Consider the following 17,974-nt stretch of genomic DNA (forward strand, 5'->3'; position numbering starts at 1 on the left):
GTAAAATGATGATGTTTACCTTCCCTTACTCATTGTCCTTAGGGGCTCTCTATAATATGGTGGGGCTCCAGAAAAAGAGAAAAACAAAGCACTATGGCTCTGTTCCAACCATTTTAATCAGACAGAGGTTGGAATGGCCTCCTAAAGCTCACATACATCCTTTGGAGATTATCATTTCAGGGTTTATCATATCATTCCTTAGTCTTAGTGGCTGCAGTGTTTCCACCTGGCAGAAGATTGACTTGGTTTATGGAATAATAATTTTCTGATGAACTAAAAGTCAAATATTAAAAATGACCTTAGTGATCATTATGAAAAATAAACATTTAATGAAGCATTTCATGAATCCTTTCATAAACTGAAAATGTCTTTTTTTTTTTTTTTAATGAAAACTCATGTGAAATATATCCAACTCACAGGGTCAGGCTTTGTCCAAGAAAGATGTCTTACCTATGCAGCTTCTACCTGCACTACCACTTCCTCACTCTCTGATTAGCTATTTGACAATAAATACAACTAACATTTCAGTAAGACATTTATACTACTTGTGTGTGTGTGTGTGAACCAAGTCTCTGAACTTAAAGAAATTCTAATAATTGTTCCTTCTCTGTGCATACTCTCTTCCCAACAAAATTAACATATCACTGAACACTGAATCTCTCTCTCTTTCTCTTTCTGCCCCCGTCTCTTTAGCCCTTCTCTTTATTTATTTCCAATGCTACTGCTCCAGTTTGAAAGCCCAACCTCTCTAGAAAACCTTCACGTGGAATCTCCTTGCCTGATTACCAACTTTTGAGCAAACTCAAAACATTTCTAACCTTTCCTCTCTGCAGTCCCTTGGCTTCAGCTGTTATTTGTCCTATACTATATTACCTAATCTTTGTGTTTAACAAACAAATGGTTGGATTCAAACTAAAAAGGTTAAAAAGAACTACACTTGAACTTTGGGTACATAGAAAAAGTTACAATCCCATAAACATTTGCTGTTCTTTCTACAGCTATTCTTGTGAAGTGTATATAAAACACAGTAAAAATAAAATGACTTTCACCTTCTTAGTCAGGAAATAATCCCAGAAACATAGGCCCTGATGAGATGAACAATGGAAGTTGGAAAAAAAGACAAAAGAGCCCTGGCTAGTGTTGCTCAGTGGATTGAGCTCCAGACTGTGAAGCAAAGGGTCGCTGTTTCGATTCCCAGTCAGGGTACATGCCTGAGTTGTAGGCCAGGTCCCCAGTGGGGAGTGAATGAGAGGCAACCACACAGTGATGTTTCTCTCCCACTCTTTATCCTTCCCTTCCTCTTTCTCTGAAAATAAATAAAGTCTTTAAAAAAAGAAGACAAAAGAAAAGCCAGTTGTCATCTTGGTGATGACAATTCTGCCCTCTGATTATAGAATACATGTTTCCCTTTTAATGTGGCTGCCTGGGCTGAATCAAAGTATACTGTTAGAGTTTCAGGAACTAGGCCTACAGTTTTCAATATAAACAGCCATCATTAGGTACTATCTCTCACAGGCATTTTTATAAAATGTATCCCCCCAAAACAAAGGTACTTTTCAACACCATGGTTTTCTCCCATACCTTTACTGCTGAAAAAATTATCTGCTACTTGGGAGCACAAGCTGTTCCTGCTGCTGAAGTTTTCCATCTAACTAATAGCAGATTTACTCTGTAAATAATATAAATTGCTGAAATTTTCCAATTCAATGACTTTGAAAACAGGTGAAAGTTTTTCTGACCAAAGAAAGACAGACTGAGAGCGCGAGAGTGAGAGCAAGATCTAGAGAGAGAGAGAGAGAGAGACATTAATTTGTTGTTCCACTTATTTATACATTCATTGGTTGATTCTTGTATGTGCATGTGCACCCTGACTGGAGATCAAACCCACAACTTTGGCATATAGGGGCAACACTCTAACTAACTGAGCTACCCAGCCCGGGTTTTGTGGCTTAATTTTCAAAATGACCACATTTTTGCAGCAGGTAGACCAGAAATAGATTCCAATTTCCTGTCCCTACTTGGTATGTGTCCTTTCATAATGTTCCCTACTAATACATTTTGCTCCTCACAGCAGCTTCACTCCCTTGCTTTTTCTACCCTTTTCCCTCTCCTTACTCAAAAAGAGTGACATTTATTTACATTCCTTACATTTCCACTCAGTGACTCTCATGAATGCCCATGCTGTCTCTGGCTACCTTCATCTCCTGTCTCACTTCACTTCTTTTCCAAGACCAAATTCCCTCTCTCCCCATGAAACCTAAAAATTCCCTTCATATACTGAACTCCAGGAATCCCCTCTTCCCTTCCTAGTGCAACTACAGGATTCTTCAGTACCCTGTAATGAAGTGCCTGGGATATATTCAGTCCTTTAATTCTACCTGGTGAATTGTATTTTAGCTTCTTTCCTTGAAATTGAAAAGACAGAGGAGCCAAAATTCACTGTAAGTCATGTGTTAAGAATCATTAGCAACATGAAGAAACTGGATGGAGCTTATAAAATGGTGGTGTGAAAAAGAGTCTTGAATTTGAAGTTAGGATATCTGGGTTCAAGTCCCATCTTGACCATGTCTTAAGTGTATGATTTGGGTAAGTGTGTTAAACTACTGAGTCTCAGATTCTTAATCTATACATTTGGACCAACAATTCTTGCCCTATTCATCTAAGGATTACTTAGAGAATAGATAAAGTAGTTGAAATTTTTTATGTATAAAATATATCACTCGTCATATATATTATATATGGTTTTCTTAATATTAATCTTAATTGTTATATTGAACATGACTAATTTTTCTTAAATAGCCTATATAGAAACAAGGGACATTCCCAAGGGAACATTGATGCTATGGTTGTGAAGAGACCTTAAAGATGTCAGTCTCTCATGGTCATAAATTTGATTTTGACAATGTCCCAGAATTGATCCATCCAGGGAAGTTGACTGATTCCAACCGAACTCGTAAGCAACTTATGTGTAAACTAGAATGATATTCCCTCTTCCAGTTTCTAGTTACATGGTAAACTGAATTATTAATGTGTCATTTGGTAATAATACAATTAGATTAAGGGGAACTTAGCTAATCTTTTAGTCAATTTTATATATATTATGTCCTTGTCCCACAGTAGAAAATATGTCTGATATATTTTGGATTCAGCATTTCTGCTCTGGACATTGCAGAATTCACATTCTAAATTCTCTATTGACTTCATATTTCTCTAAATTCTATGATACTATACCCTCTTTTGATGATACACCCTAGATTTGTTGTTACTAATTAAGCTACAGTGAAGTTACTATTCCCTAAGGCTTGGATACATCATTTTTCCTACCATTATGTGTTTATTTAATTGTTCCAACTCTAAGAGACCTAGGGATATACCAATAGAGCAGCCTAAGACTTCTCTCAGGTTTCCTGGTGCTGAATAGGCCAAGTAATTAGCCTGGATGTTTCATTTTCATTCACTTTTAGCCTCTTGAGGCATATTATATTACATATATATTATAGTCATTTATTCAAATAAATAGGGAAAATGGATAGGCTAATTTCCCCTGCTTACCTTCTATTGGATTATGTTCTCCTAGGGTAAAATGAAACAATTAAATCCTGTAAGCTCATTAGATTTTATTTGATCCTGATAATAATTTTATGATGCTGTTCTGTAGAAGAATAGGGTCTGTAGCCTGAAAAGTACTAGATTGTAATCTTTCTCAGCCAGTAAGATACTTTAACAGAAGCAACAAAATCTTGGCCCTGGACACAGAAAAAAAGCCTCTCTAATGGTTTCCTGAAATACACTTAATTCAAAAATGTATGGGAGATCTAGATGTGTTCAAATCAAATTGAGAATGATATTCCTTTGGATATAGACTTACCAATTTCAATAGTAAAATTATTACAATATTTAGAATAGAGGGAATTTTACAAATATTTGAGTTATACAAACATATCAAGAACAAAGCTACTTATTGCATTAAGCAAGAATCTTCTGGAAGAAAAACAGAATGGGTTGTACATCTTATAGACAAGAATAATAAGACAATTTCAAGCATAGCTAATTTCATTACCTTTTCTTGTTTATTTTGTTTGTTCCAGATTTAATTTACAAAATTGAGCTTGCAGGAGTTGTGGGAGCAATCTTCCTCCTCCTTGTACTGCTCATGGTCATCTACAAATGCTACAACATTGAACTGATGCTCTTCTACAGACAGCATTTTGGAGGTGATGAAAGTACTGATGGTAAGCTGTCTCCAATTGTTCAAATTCAATTAAGGGTATGACACTGTGATTATGTAAAAAAAGTATTCCTATTCTTAGGAGATACATGAACATGAAAAATTATTTAGAGTTAAAGGACTATAGCTAATGCAACTTACCTTCAAACAACTCAGAAAGCTTTTATTTATTTATCAAGAAAGAAAGCAAAGAGGAAAAAATGTTAATGGTAGATTAATCTCGGTAAAGGATATGTGGGTGTTCTTTGAAATAGCTTTATTTTTGTAATGTTCCTGTATGTTTCAAATTATTTCCAAATAAACAGTTCAACAAGGAGACATTAATTGGTCAGTAGATTAAAGAAAATTCTGTCAAAGCTCTTTATCTTACTAAGAAACAAATTAAAAATCAATTTCATTTTTTCTTTAGAAAATTCAAATTTAGATATAATTTTTAGCCCTTCTTCTGAAATTAAATTTATTGGAGTGATATTGGATAGTAAGATTATATGGGTTTCAAGTCTGTATTTCTATGACACATGATCTGTATATTGCAATGTGTGCCCACTATCCAAAGTCAAATTATCTTTTGTTATCATATATTTGACCCCCCTTACCCTTTACTAACCCCCAGCCCCTTCTCTCTGGTAACCACCATACGATTGCCTGTGTCTATGAGTTTTTATTTGTTTGTCTTTCTTGTTCGTTCATTTGTTGCTTTCAGTATTATATCCCACATATGAGTGAAATCATACAGTTAACATTTTCTGTCTGACTTATGTTGTTTAGCATGGTATTCTCAAGGTCCATCCATGTTGTCACAAATGGTATGATTTTATCTTTTCTTATAGCTGAGTAGTAGTCCATTGTATATATGTACCATACCTTCTTTATCTAATCATCTTTAAAAGGACATTTTTGTTTTTTCCATATCTTATCCATTGTGAATAATGCTGCAATGAACATAGGGACACATCTACCTTTATGAAAAAATGATTTCAAGTTTTTAAGGTTGATACCCAGAAAAAGGATTGCTGGGTCAGAGGATAACTCTATTCTCAATTCTTGCAGGAACCCCTATACTGTTTTCCATAGTGGCTGTACCGGGAGCCAAAAACTTAAAATGGAGAAAAGAAAGCCTCTTCAATACACAGTGCTAGGAAAATTGGAAAGTCCCAAGCAAAAGAATGAAAAAGGATTACAATTTTTCCCACATATAAAAATTAACTCAAAATGGACAAAAACCTAAATATAAAATTTGAAAAAAAATCCATACTGAACTTATGGATCTTGGTCTTAGACCAGATTTTAAAATTTGACCTCAAAGGCAAGGAAAATAAAGGACAAAATAAGTGAGTAAGTGAGTGCATCAAATTAAAAAACTTCTGCACAGCAAAATAAATGGCCAACAGGAGCACCATAAGAAACAAACAATCAAACAAACTGAATGAGAGAGGGTATTTATAAACAACAGCTCCAGCAAGGGGTTAATATGCAAAAATATTTTATATTTATATTTGTGTGTGTGTGCGCGCGTGTGTATATATATATATATACACACGCGCGCGCACACACATCTTCCAACTTTTTGATTCCTCCAGCATTGTTCTTCTTTCTTAGGATTGCTGTCACTATCCAGGGTCTTTTGTGGTTCTATATAAGTTTTTAGATTATTTATTTTCTAATTCTGTGAAATATGCCATTGTTATTTTGATAGGAATTGCACTGAATTAGGTAATATGGACATTTTAACAATGTTAATTATTTTTATCCATGAGCTCGGTATATGCTTCCATTTATTTGTATCCTCTTTAATTTCTTTCTTCAGTGTCTTACAATTTTCCAAGTACAAGAATTTCACCTTCTTGGTTAGATTTATTCCTAAGTATTTTAGTTTTTATGATGCAATTGTAAATGGGTTTATTTTCTTAGTTTCCTTTTCTGATAGTTCATTATTAGTGTATGAAAATGCAACTTATTTCTGGAGATTTATTTTCTGTTCTGTTGCTTTATTATATTTATCAGTTCCAGTAGTTTTTTGGTAGACTCTGTAGGATACTCTATATACAGTATTATGTCATCTGCATATAACAACAGTTTTACTTCTTCCTTTCCACTTTGGATGCCTTTTATTTCTTCTTCCTGTATGATTGCTGTGGCTAGGACTTCCAGTACTATGTTGAAGAAGAGAGGTGAAGCTGGACATTCCTGTCCTGTTCCTGATCTTAAGGGCAATTCTTTCAGTTTTTCCTCATTGAGTAAATATTAGATGTGGGTTTGAAATGTCTGGAATATATTATGTTGAAATATGTTCCCTCTATTACCACTTTGCTCAGAGTTTATATCATAAATGGGTGCTGGATTGTGTTAGAAACTTTTCTGCATCTATGGATATCATATGATTTTTATCCTTGACCTTGTTTATGTGGTGAATCACATTCATTGATTTGTTGATATAGTACCAATTTTGCATCCCAAGAATAAATCCTGTTTGATCACAGTGTATGATCATTTTAATGTATTGCTGGATATGATTTGCTAATATTTTTTGAGGATTTTAGTATCTATGTTCATCAGGGATATTGGCCTAAAATTTTCTTTCTTTGTAGTATCTTTGTTTGCTTTAAAATTAGGGTAATGCTGGCTTCATAAAATGACCTTGGGAATCTTTCCTCCACTTGAATTTTTTGGAATAGCTTGAGAAGGATAGGTGTTAGTTTTTTGAATGTTTGTTAAAATTTCCCTGTAAAGCCATCTGAACCAGGACTTTTGTTTATTGGAAGTTTTCTAATTACTCCTTCAATATCATTAGTTGTAATTATTCTATTTACATTTTTTTCTTCCTGATTCAGTTTTAGGAGATTGCATGTTTCCAGGAATATATCCATTTCTTCCAGTTTGTCTTATTTTTTTGACATTTACTTCTTCATAATATATCCTTTTTTAATTAATTAATTTATTTTTTTCAAATACATTTGTCTCTGCCTACCCCCACCACTTTCCCTTGCCCCCTCCCTCCCTCACTCCCTCCACACTTCCCCTTTGGTTTTGTCGATGAGTGCTTGCTATATGTTCCTTGACTTTCCCCTTCCCTTCCTTTTCCCGCGGCCCCACCTCCTTCCATCCGTCTTGTCTCTGTTGATTTCTTTTCTTTCAGTGTTACTGGTCTTATTTTCTTTACATCTTCGTATTGTTGGTTAGGTTCCACTTATAGGTGAGATCATATGGTATTTGTCTTTCGACCCCTGGCTTATTTCGCTTAGAATAATGCTCTACAGTTCCATCCAAGCTGTCGCGAAGTTTAGTAGTTTCTTTTTTCTTTCTGCTGCTTAGTATTCCATTGGGTAAATGTACCATAGTGTTTTAATCCAATCATCTACTGATGAGCATTTAGGTTGCTTCCAACACTTGGCTATTGTAAATTGTGCTGCTATGAACATTGGGGTGCATAGGTTCTTTTGTATTGGCGTTTTGAGATTCTTAGGGTACAGTCCCAGCAGGTGATTTACTGGATCAAAAGGCAGTTCTATTTTCAACTTTTTGAGGAAATTCCACACTGCTTTCCACAATGGCTGCACCAGTCTGCATTCCCACCAACAGTGTACTAGTGTTCCCTTTTCTCCACAGCCTCGCCAGCACCCGTTGTTTGTTGATCTGTTTATGATGGCCATTCTGACTGGTGTGAGGTGGTACCTCATTGTGGTTTTGATCTGCATTTCTGATGGGTAGTGATGCTGAGCATCCTTTCAAATGTCTCTGGATCTTCTGTATCTCTTCCTTGGAAAAGTGTCTGCCGAGGTCCTTTGCCCATTTTTTGATTGGATCGTTTGTCTTCTTGTACTGGAGTCGAGTGAGTTCTTTATATATCTTGGAGATCAAACCTCTATCTGATGTATCATTAGCAAATATATTTTCCCATAAGGTTCGTACCTTTTCATTTTGCTGATGTTTTCTTTAGCCGTGCAGAAGCTTCTTATATTGATGAGGTCCCACTTGTTTATTTTTTCCTATATGTCCCTTGCTTTAGGAGACATATCGGTGAAAAAAATTGCTGTGTGGGATATCTAAGAGTTTCCTGCCAATGTTCTCCTCTAGGACTTTTATGGAGTCATGACTTATATTTAAGTCTTTTATCCATCTTGAGTTTATTGTTGTGTATGGTGTCGGCTGATGATCCAATTTCAATTTTTTGCATGTAGCCGTCCAGCTCTCCCAACACCATTTGTTGAAGAGGCTATTATTGCTCCATTTTATGCTTCTGCCCCCTTTGACAGGTGTTAGATGCCCATATAGACCTGGGTTTATTTCTGGGCTTTCTATTCTGTTCCACTGGTCTATGGGTCTGTTCTTGTCCCAGTACGAGATTGTTTTGAGTATAGTGGCTTTGTAGTATAGTTTGATGTCCGGTACTGTGATCCCTCCTACTTTGTTTTTCTTTCTCAAAATTGCTGTGGCTATTCGGAGTCGTTTATGGTTCCATATAAATTTTTGAAATGTCTGTTCTATTTCTGTGAAATATGTCATTGGTATCTAAATAGGGATTGTGTTGATTCTATAAATTGCTTTGGGTAGTATGGACATTTCAATGATATAAATACTTCCAGTCCATGATCACAGTATATGCTTCCATTTATTTGTGTCTTCCTTAATTTCTTTCTTCATGTTGTATAGTTTTCTGCATACATGACTTTTACCTATTTGGTTACAATTATTCCTAGGTACTTTATTTTTCTTCTTGCTATATCAAATAGAATTTTTTTTCTGAATTCTTCTTCCTCTATTTAGTTGCTGGTGTACAAAACTGCCTTTGATTTCTGAATATTGACTTTGTATCCTGATGTTTTACAAAATTAACTTAGACTGAGGAGTTTTTTGGTGGAGTCTACAGGGTTTTCTATGTACACTTTCATGTCATCTGCAAACAATGATACCTTTACTTCCTCCTGTCCTATTTAGATGCCTTTAATTTTTTTTCTTGTCTGACCACTGTGGCTAGGACTTCCATAATGATGTTGAAAAGAAGCAGTGAAAGCGGACATCCTTGTCGTGTTCCCGATTTTAGTGGGAAAGATTTTCGGTTTTGCCCGTTGAGTATAATGTTTGCTGTAGGTTTTGCATATATGGCCTTTACTAAGTTGAGGAATGCTCCATTTATTATCATTTTGCTGAGTGTTTTGATCATAAATGGGTGATGTCCCTTATCGAATTCTTTTTCTGCATCTATTGAGAGGATCATGTGGTTTTTGTCTTTTCTTTTATTTATGTGATGTATTACGTTTATTGATTTGAATATATTGAACTATCCCTGCATCCCTGAGATGAATCCTACTTCGTCGTGCTGGATAATCTTTTCAATGTATTGCTGGATGTGGTTTGCCAATATTTTCTTGAGGATTTTAGCTTCTATGTTCATCAGTGAAATTGGCCTGTAGTTTTCTTTCTTTGTAGAGTCTTTATCTGGTTTTGGGATCAGGGTGATGCTGACCTCATAAAAAGAGTCTGGGAGTCTTCCATGCTCTTGGATTTTTTGGAATAGTCTGAGAAAGACAGGGGTTAGCTCCTCCTTAAATGTTTTGTAAAATTCTCCTGTGAAACCGGCCGGCTCTGGGCTTTTGTGTGCTGGGAATTTCTTGATTAATGTTCCATTTCCCCAGCTGTTATCGTTGTGTTCAAGCTTTCTGTTTCTTCATCCTTTATTGTTGGAAGATTATACTTTTCTAAAATTTGTCCATTTCATCAAGGTTTTCAAATTTCTTGGCATATAGTTATCCTCTTGTGTCTTCTTGATAGTTTCTATGTCCTTTTACAGGTTTATATATTTTTTTGTAAGATCCTGATAGTTTCTCTGCAGTTTCTCATAGTTATCTTTGAGCTGGCTTACCTCATTGAGCTTCCTTAGAGCCATTGTTTTGAATTCAATATCTGATAGCTCCCTTGCCTCTAGTTCATTTAGCTCTCTCTGTGGGGAGTCCCCTTTTCCACTCATTTTGGGGGAACTTCTTTTTCTTCCCATTTTTGTTAGATTCTGTTAAGTAGTTTACTTACTTATTTATTTATTTATTTTTGCTTCTGCTTCAATTGATCCGTCTATATTTCCTGACTTTGTGGATTAAACTTCATTGGGAGTAGGCGGGTTATTTATTTATTTATTTATTCCTTTTCTTTCTGGGCCTGCCTCTGATGATATCATTTATTCACCCTATATGTCCTTGGGTCGTTTTTTTGAGCCTTCCAGAAGTCCACTGTCTGTTTCTGACTCCCACTTTCGGCAGCTCTGTGACCCCTTTGGCCAGGGATTCACTGTTTCTGTGAATCGCTCTGCAATCTCATGCTGGATCCTTGAGTGTGCTCCCCCGCCCAGCAGGATCCCTCTCCCACCTGGGCTGGCGCACTTGCCCCAGCCCAGGCGGCTCTTTTGCGACCTCGCGTACTTGTCTGGCCCCCCAGGCCGGCGGGCACCCCGGTACTGGTCTGTTTAGGGTCTTCTATTATGTGCTTTCTCTGCTTTTGGCTCTTTGGATGCGTTGCCTCCCCTCGCGAAATGAAGACTATGGAAGTGGGAGGAAGTCAGCTCCAGGACTCTCTGGGTAATCGTGCCTCCAGTCTCTCTTCCAGGGGCTCTGGGCAGCTCTGTGACCCATTCGGCTAGGGACCCACTATTTCTGTGAACCGCTCTGCACTCACGGGCCCGCATAAGTCAATTTACCCCTGCCCTCGGTGATCTGCGTACTTCCTCGCAGGCCCCATCAGTGCCAACCTGTGGGAGGCCTTGGCAACCCGCGAGAGTCCTTGGCAACCCTCGCCGGCCACTCAGTGAAAGTGTGCGCGCCTGAAGTGGGTGGTTTGGGGCTCTCTATTGTGTTCTTTTCGGCTTTTGGCTCTTTGGGGGTGTGGCCTCTTCCCACACAGTGGAGACTACGGAAAAGAGAAGGAGTCCGGACTCCCCGGTTCCTCCTCCCATTCTTTCCCCAACATCTCTCTCCAGTCTTTCCTCAGGGATCTCTTGGCAGTTCTGTGACCCCTTCAGCCAAGGATCCACTACTTGTGCGAATTGCGTTTCAATCACGGGCAGCCTGGTTCGTGCACACCCCACTTCTGCCTCTTTGGGGGCGTGCCTTGCCTGCCCAAAATGGAGACTATAGAATGGGGAGGGAGTTGGGACTCCCCGTTTCCTCCTCCCATTCTTTCCCCAACGCCTCTGTCTCCAGTCTCTCCTCAAGGCTCCCAATGCAGCTGTATGACCCTTTTGGCCAGGGGTCCTCTATTTCTTCCAGCCAGTCTGCACTTAGCCCCCAAGCTCACACTCGCACAATATGTGTGCGGAGAGCACAAAAGGCAGGTTAATTGATTCCCTTATGCCTGAGCGAGATGGTAGCTGCAGAGTGGGAGGTGCGTTATCACCGGGGCTCCACCAGCCACTGTCTCAGGTCTCTTCATAAAGTTTTCCTCACCAATCTTTTCCCAGGTATCAGCCCAGTCTGCTGCCGCCTGTACCCAGAGATCGAGGAGGGTGGCTGCCACTGAAATTTTTGCATTGGCCCTTTAAATGTCTCTTTGCATCCCCAGCCACCTGTCTCTGGCAGAGAGTGCCCCTAAGCTTTTCGGGGTTGCGTTTTGTCTCTCTATTTCTTTAATTTTAATCAGTGTGTGTCCTTAATTCTGCGGTGGGCCTTTTGTAAACAGAATATATATGTATGGGTCTTGTATACTTATCTATTCAGCTACCATATGTCTTCATGGAAGCATATACTCCATTTGTATTTTAAGTGATTACCGATAGGTATGTCTTTATTACCGTTTTATTGTTTACCATTATATTTTTTTTTCCATTTTTCTTTCTTCTTATTAAGAATTCCCTTTAACATTTCTTGTTATACTGGTTTATTGGTCATGAACTGCAGCTCTTTATACTTTGGGAAGCTCTTTATTTTTCCCTCAATTTTATTTTATTTCTTTAAATTATATTTTATTGATTATGCTATTACAGTTGTCCCATTTTTCCCCCTTCCACTTCCTTCAGCCAGCATTCCCCAGTCCCTCAGGCAATTCCCCCACCAGTGTTCATGCCCATGGGTCATGTGTATAAGTTCTTTGGCTACTCTATTTCCTATACTGTATGTTACATCTCCATGGCTATTCTGAATCTACCTATTTGTACTTCTAAATCCCCTTGCCTCTTCACCCATTCACCCACACCACCCTCCCATCTGGCAATCAATCAAAACCTTCTCTGTATTAATGATTTTGCATCTATTGTTCTTGTTTGCTTAGTTTATTTTTTAGATTCAATTTTTGGTAGATTTGTATTTTTTGCCATTTTATTGCTCATAGTTTTGATTTTCTTAAATAAGCCCCTTTACCATTTCATATAATAATGGTTTGGTGATAATGAAATCCTTTAGTATTTTTTTTTTGTCTGTAAAGCTCTTTATCTGCTCTTCTATTCTAAAGGATAGCTTTACTGGATAGAGCAATCTTGGCTTTAGGTTCCTTTTTCATCACTTTGAATATTTCTTGTCAATCCCTTCTAGCCTGCAAAGTTTCTTTTGAGAAATCAGTTGACAGTCTTATGGGAACTCTCCTGTAGATAGCTAAATGCTTTTCTCTTGCTGCTTTTAAGTGTATCTCTTCCTCTTTGACCTTTGGTATTTTAATTATAGTGTGTCTTGGTGTGTCCCTCTTTGGGTCCATCTTGTTTGGGACACTCTGTGTTTCCTGGCCTTGCATGTCTATTTCCTTCAACAATTTATGGAAGTTTTCTGTCATTATCTTTTTCAAATAGATTTCCAATTTATTGCTCTTTTTCTTCTCCTTCTGGCACCCCTCTGATGTGTATGTTGGTACAGTTGAAATTGTCCCAGAGTCTCCTTACACTATCCTAATGTTTTTGGACTCTTTTTTCTACTTGCTGTTCTGATTGTTTGATTTTTGCTTCTGTATATTCCAAATCATTGGTTTGACTCTCAGCTTCATCCACTCTACTCTTGATGCCCTGAAAACTGTTCTGTATCCTTCATTTCTGACTGAGTCTTCTTTATGCTGCTGATGTACTCACAAAATTCCCTGAGCATCCTTATAGGCAGTGTTTTGAATTCTGCATCTGATAGATTGCTTATCTCCATTTTGTTTAGTTATTTTTCTGGAGTCTGTATCTGTTCTTTCATTTGGGTCTTGTTTCTTTGTCTCCTCATTTTGACAGTCTCCCTGTGTTTGTTTCTATGTATTAGGTAGAGCTGCTTTGACTCCATTTCTTGGTAGCATGACCTAATGTGTTTCGTAGGGTCCAGAGGTACAGCCTCCCTTATTTCCCAAGCTGGATGAAGAAGATATGCTCTTCTTGTGTGCTGAGTACACCTTCCTCTTGCAGTTGAGCCTTGGCTGCTGTTGGCAGATCAAAGGGAGGGATTTAGCCATGCCAGTCAGCTGCAAGGACTGGCTGTGTCCACTGACCACCAACCTCCAGCCTCTGAGGAGGATCACCTGTGCAGGGGCCCATTCCACAGGACAGGACTTACTTCAGCAGGGCTCTGGAGCCCACTGAGTCCACCACTTCAGAGTGTCACTTTGGAGGTGTTTGGGTGGTGGTGCTTTGACATGGTCTGTAGCTGTCCACTGGATGTGTAGGCTCTGGGGTTTCCCATGTAGTGCAGGCCAAGGTCAGCCACCATCTGTGTTCTGTCTGTGGTTGCTTGCCATAAGCTAAAAGGGATCTGCAGATTTACTGGGCTTAGTGGTGCCCAAGCAAGGCCTGGCTATGAACTGAGGAAAGTTGCTACTAGTGCTGGGCCTAGGGCCATTTAGCAAGTGGTACTGGGTGCTCACTGAGGCCAGCTGTTGTTTGTTTAAGAAGGCCTAAAGCATGTGCCAAAAGAAGCCATTCATGGGTGGGCCCATAAGTTGGGTGGGGTGGAGCCACAGGGAATCACCAGTGCAGGCTAAACGTGTGAGCCAAGTTGATGGAGTCTCAGGTATGGCACCTACCTGCCAGCTCTGTGGATCTGTGTGGGGCGAGCTCATAAAAGAAACAATGGCCTCTGCCTGCAGTTCCATCTTGGAGAAGGCTCCCCCCTAGCACTTGTCCTGATGCTAAACACTACAGTTCCTCCCCGTATGAAACTAGTGCCTTTCAAGCTGCTATCACAGTACTAGAGCCCAAAGAGAGTGAGTCTGAGTAAGTCCGTGTTTGGGTCTTTTAAGAGAAACTGCTTGGGAATCTAGCAGTTTATTCCATTTACTCAATCACCACTGGTTTGGAGACCCAAAAATTATAAGGATTTATCCTCCTGGCACCAGAACCCTGGGCTTGGGATCCTAAGTGTGAAGCTGAGACCCTTTACTCCTGGGATATTCCTCTAGATTTTTATTCACCACCCATGGGTGTAGGACCAGCCCATTCCACATATCCACATCTCTGCCCCTCCTACCAGTGTGAATGGATGTGGTTTCTTTAGTTCCATAGTTGTCAGACTTCCATTCAACTCTTTATCACCTTCAATTTTAAATGATAGCCTTGCTGAGTAAAGTTGTCTTGGTTACAGGCCCTTGCTTTAAAAAAAAATGTTATTCTATTACACCTGTCCCAATTTTGCCTTCTATGATCTCCTCTGTCCAGCCCAAATTCTGTTCTCACAGTCAATCCCCACACTGTTGCCCATGTCCATGGGTCATTCATACATGTGCTTTCACTAGTCCCTTCCCTTTCTTCCCACCACTATCCTCCTTTTTCCTCTTCTCTGGCCATTGTCGGTCTGTTCCATGCTATCATGTCTCTGGTTCTCTTTTGCTCCTTAGTTTACTATGTTCATTAGATTAAGATGAATGGATCAAAAAAAACAGTACATTTACACAATGGAAAAATATACAGCAGAAAGAAAGAAGGAACACTTAACTTTTGCAACAGCATAGATGGAATTGCAGAATATTATGCTAAGTGAAATAAGCCAGTTGGTAAAAGACAAATACCTTAGATCCTTACTTGTCATCACTTTGAATAATTTGTGTCAATCACTTCCAGCCTGAAATGTTTCTGATGATAAATTAGCTCACAGGCTTTATGAGAGCTCCCTTGTAGGTAAATAGCTCTCTTTCTCCTTCTGCTTTTAAGATTCTCTCTTTGTCTTTAACATTTGCTATTATAATTATGATGTATCTTGGTGTGGGAATCTTTGGGTTTATCTTGTTTGGGACTCTGTTACTCTTGGACTTATGTGTCTTTTTCCTTCCCTAGGTTAAAGAAGTAGTCATTCATTATTTCATCAAATACATTCTCAATCCTTTGTCTCTCTCTTCCCCCACTTTTTTTTTGGCATCCTTATGATGCAGATATTGTTGGGCTTCATGTTGTCCCAAATGTCCCTCAAACTGTCCTCATTTTTTTTTCATTTGTGCTGCTCTGATTGTGTTTTCTGCTACGTTTATTCCAAATCACTGATTTAACCCTCTGCTTCATCTAACCTACTGTTTATCCCTTCTAATATATTCTTCACTTCAGATATTGTATTCTTCATTTTTTTCTTAAAATATTTATTGATTCATTTTAGACAGAGAGAGAGGAAAAGGTCAAGGGAGAGAGAGGGGAGAGAGAGATCTTTATTGCTTTGTTGTTTGATTTATTTTTGCATTAATTAGTTGTTTCTTGTATGTGCCCTGACTGGGGATTGAATCTACGTCTTTGCTGTATCAGGACAATGCTCCAAACAACAGAGCTAGTCAATCCGGGCTCTATTCTTTATTTCTGACTGGTCCTTTTTAAATGATTTTTATGCTGTTTTTCATATTGTTGAAATTCTCACCAAATTACTTGAGCATCCTTGTAACCATTAACCATTATTTTTAATTTTATATCTGTTAGATTGCTTGCCTTCACTTACTTTAGTCTTTTTCTAGGGATTTCTCCTGTTCATTCTTTTGGGTCATGTTTCTTTGTCTCTCCATTTGAGCTACTTCTATATGTTTGTTTCTGTGTATTAGTTAGATCTGCCAGGTCCCCAGTCTTGGTATGGTGGTCTTATGCAGTTGGTGTCCTGTGGGACTTAATGGTACAGTCCCTTGATCAGTTGAGCTGGGTTCTCTAGGAATGTCCCTTATGTGGGTTATGAGAGTTCTCCTGTTATAATTGAGTCTTGATTGCTGTTAGACCATCTACGTTTGATTTTGGCCCTCATGCTGGCTGACTGTGACGATTTTCCCTAATAATACTGTAAAACCTGCTGTGCAAATGAAGAACACATAAAATGGAATTTGCCTCCATGGGGTCTGTGGACTGCTGAGACCTCCCTTTGGAAGTACCACTTGGATCTAATTGTGTGGAGCTAATTGGATCTTGCTCTTATATTTTCTGAAGCTGGCCACTGGGTGTGATAATAGTGAGGCCTCTTGGAAGGAACTGTGGTTCAGGACAATGTCATATACTGCTTGGCACTGGCTCTGAGCAACCTGCTTTGACGTACAAAGTGATAAACAGTTTGTGGCTGGCTCTGCTGGGCCTTATTATATATGGGAAGGTCTAAGCTGCATATCAAAGTGGGATTACATCAGCACCGAGCTGAGGGGCAAGTTAGTAAAAAGTCCAAGGCACTCTGAAATATGCCTCCACCTACCAACTGCCAGTTAGATTCAGTCACTGAAAGAGCCTTTAGTGGTACTCGAGTTGCAAGAGGTAGGTTCTCAGCAAATCACCATGTAAGATGAGTAGTGTTCACCAGATTGATACAGGTTCAAACTAAGTGTCAGTGCTGGATTTGAGGCCACTCACCAAAATTGTCAGCGTATATCAAGGCTAGCTGGCAATTACGAGGTATCCCCCACCTTAGTGTTGGGGCAGGATTTCAGGGAGACATGAGGGTAAGGCCAGCAGAGTTTATCAGGCCCAAAGAGTTCATAATTTGGCTGTGTCAAAGGAAGGCCTCTGCACTGGTTGGATGTGCTAGGGAAAAATGGCACCCTTCCTAGAGCCACGGAACTCAGCCTATTCTTGGATTCTGCATGGACCTCTTGGCATCCCCTGGCTCTGCAGGGTAGGGCTGTCAATAATCTAGATTGTGGGTGAACTGAGACTCTAGAGGATGGTTTTAATGGATCTCGTTGATGTGGAAGCACTTGTCAGACTCACTGAAGGTGGGCAAATGGACCCCATCCCAGAGCCACACAACTCAGTCACTGACACCCACTGAGTCTTACTGATACTTTTAAACCCTGACACTGTAAAACCCTGGGCCCAGACAATTGTCTCCTCCACAGGGTATGATCTCCACATGATAGGGTGACAGGAAGTCCAGAGGATGGGTCTATTGCTTTCCCCGAGGCTGATGCAATAAATAAGGGAGTGCTCCACCCAAGAAAGATGGCATATGTGGTGTGAGAGAGGGACTTAGCACAGTTATCCTGGTGCCTGGACCTTCAGCCACCTCCTAGAGCCACAAACCCCAGTCTCTTCTCACTGTACTCTAGTCTACTCATTCTTCCCTCTGCAGAGGCCAAGGTGAATCATTGCAAATGAGATTTTGTGCTTTGAACCTTTTAGTGAGTGCCTGTGTCTCTAATAGACTCCTGTCTCTCCCTGGCAGACAGAATCCCCACTGATTTTCACAAACACATGTTATGTGGGCTCATGTTATGTGGGCTCCTCTTCCTTTCTCTGGTGCTCTGGTCTGTGGATCCCCACAGGGGGTTGATACTCTATGCTTCTCAGGGGGGACTTTTGTAGCTGAGATAGCCCTCCAGAATCTCAGCCTCCTCCTGAGGGAGCAGGGACAGCCCTTTTCTTGT

The 17,974-nt window shown here is 39.3% G+C and overlaps 1 protein-coding gene across 1 annotated transcript in view; it reads left to right on the forward strand.

The window, feature by feature from the left end:
- IL1RAPL2 (interleukin 1 receptor accessory protein like 2) overlaps nucleotides 1–17,974 on the forward strand; it is a 744,540-nt gene that overhangs the window by 689,466 nt on the left and 37,100 nt on the right. The window contains exon 7 of the mRNA XM_054576924.1: nucleotides 4,089–4,232. Coding sequence (XP_054432899.1) covers nucleotides 4,089–4,232 — 144 coding nt within the window. The remainder of the gene's footprint in view (nucleotides 1–4,088; nucleotides 4,233–17,974) is intronic.

The sequence above is a fragment of the Pteronotus mesoamericanus genome, unplaced genomic scaffold (genome assembly GCF_021234165.1).
Source record: "Pteronotus mesoamericanus isolate MK-2021 breed Mesoamerican mustached bat unplaced genomic scaffold, CSHL_Meso_final contig_37, whole genome shotgun sequence".
NCBI classification, from domain to species: Eukaryota; Metazoa; Chordata; class Mammalia; order Chiroptera; family Mormoopidae; genus Pteronotus; species Pteronotus mesoamericanus.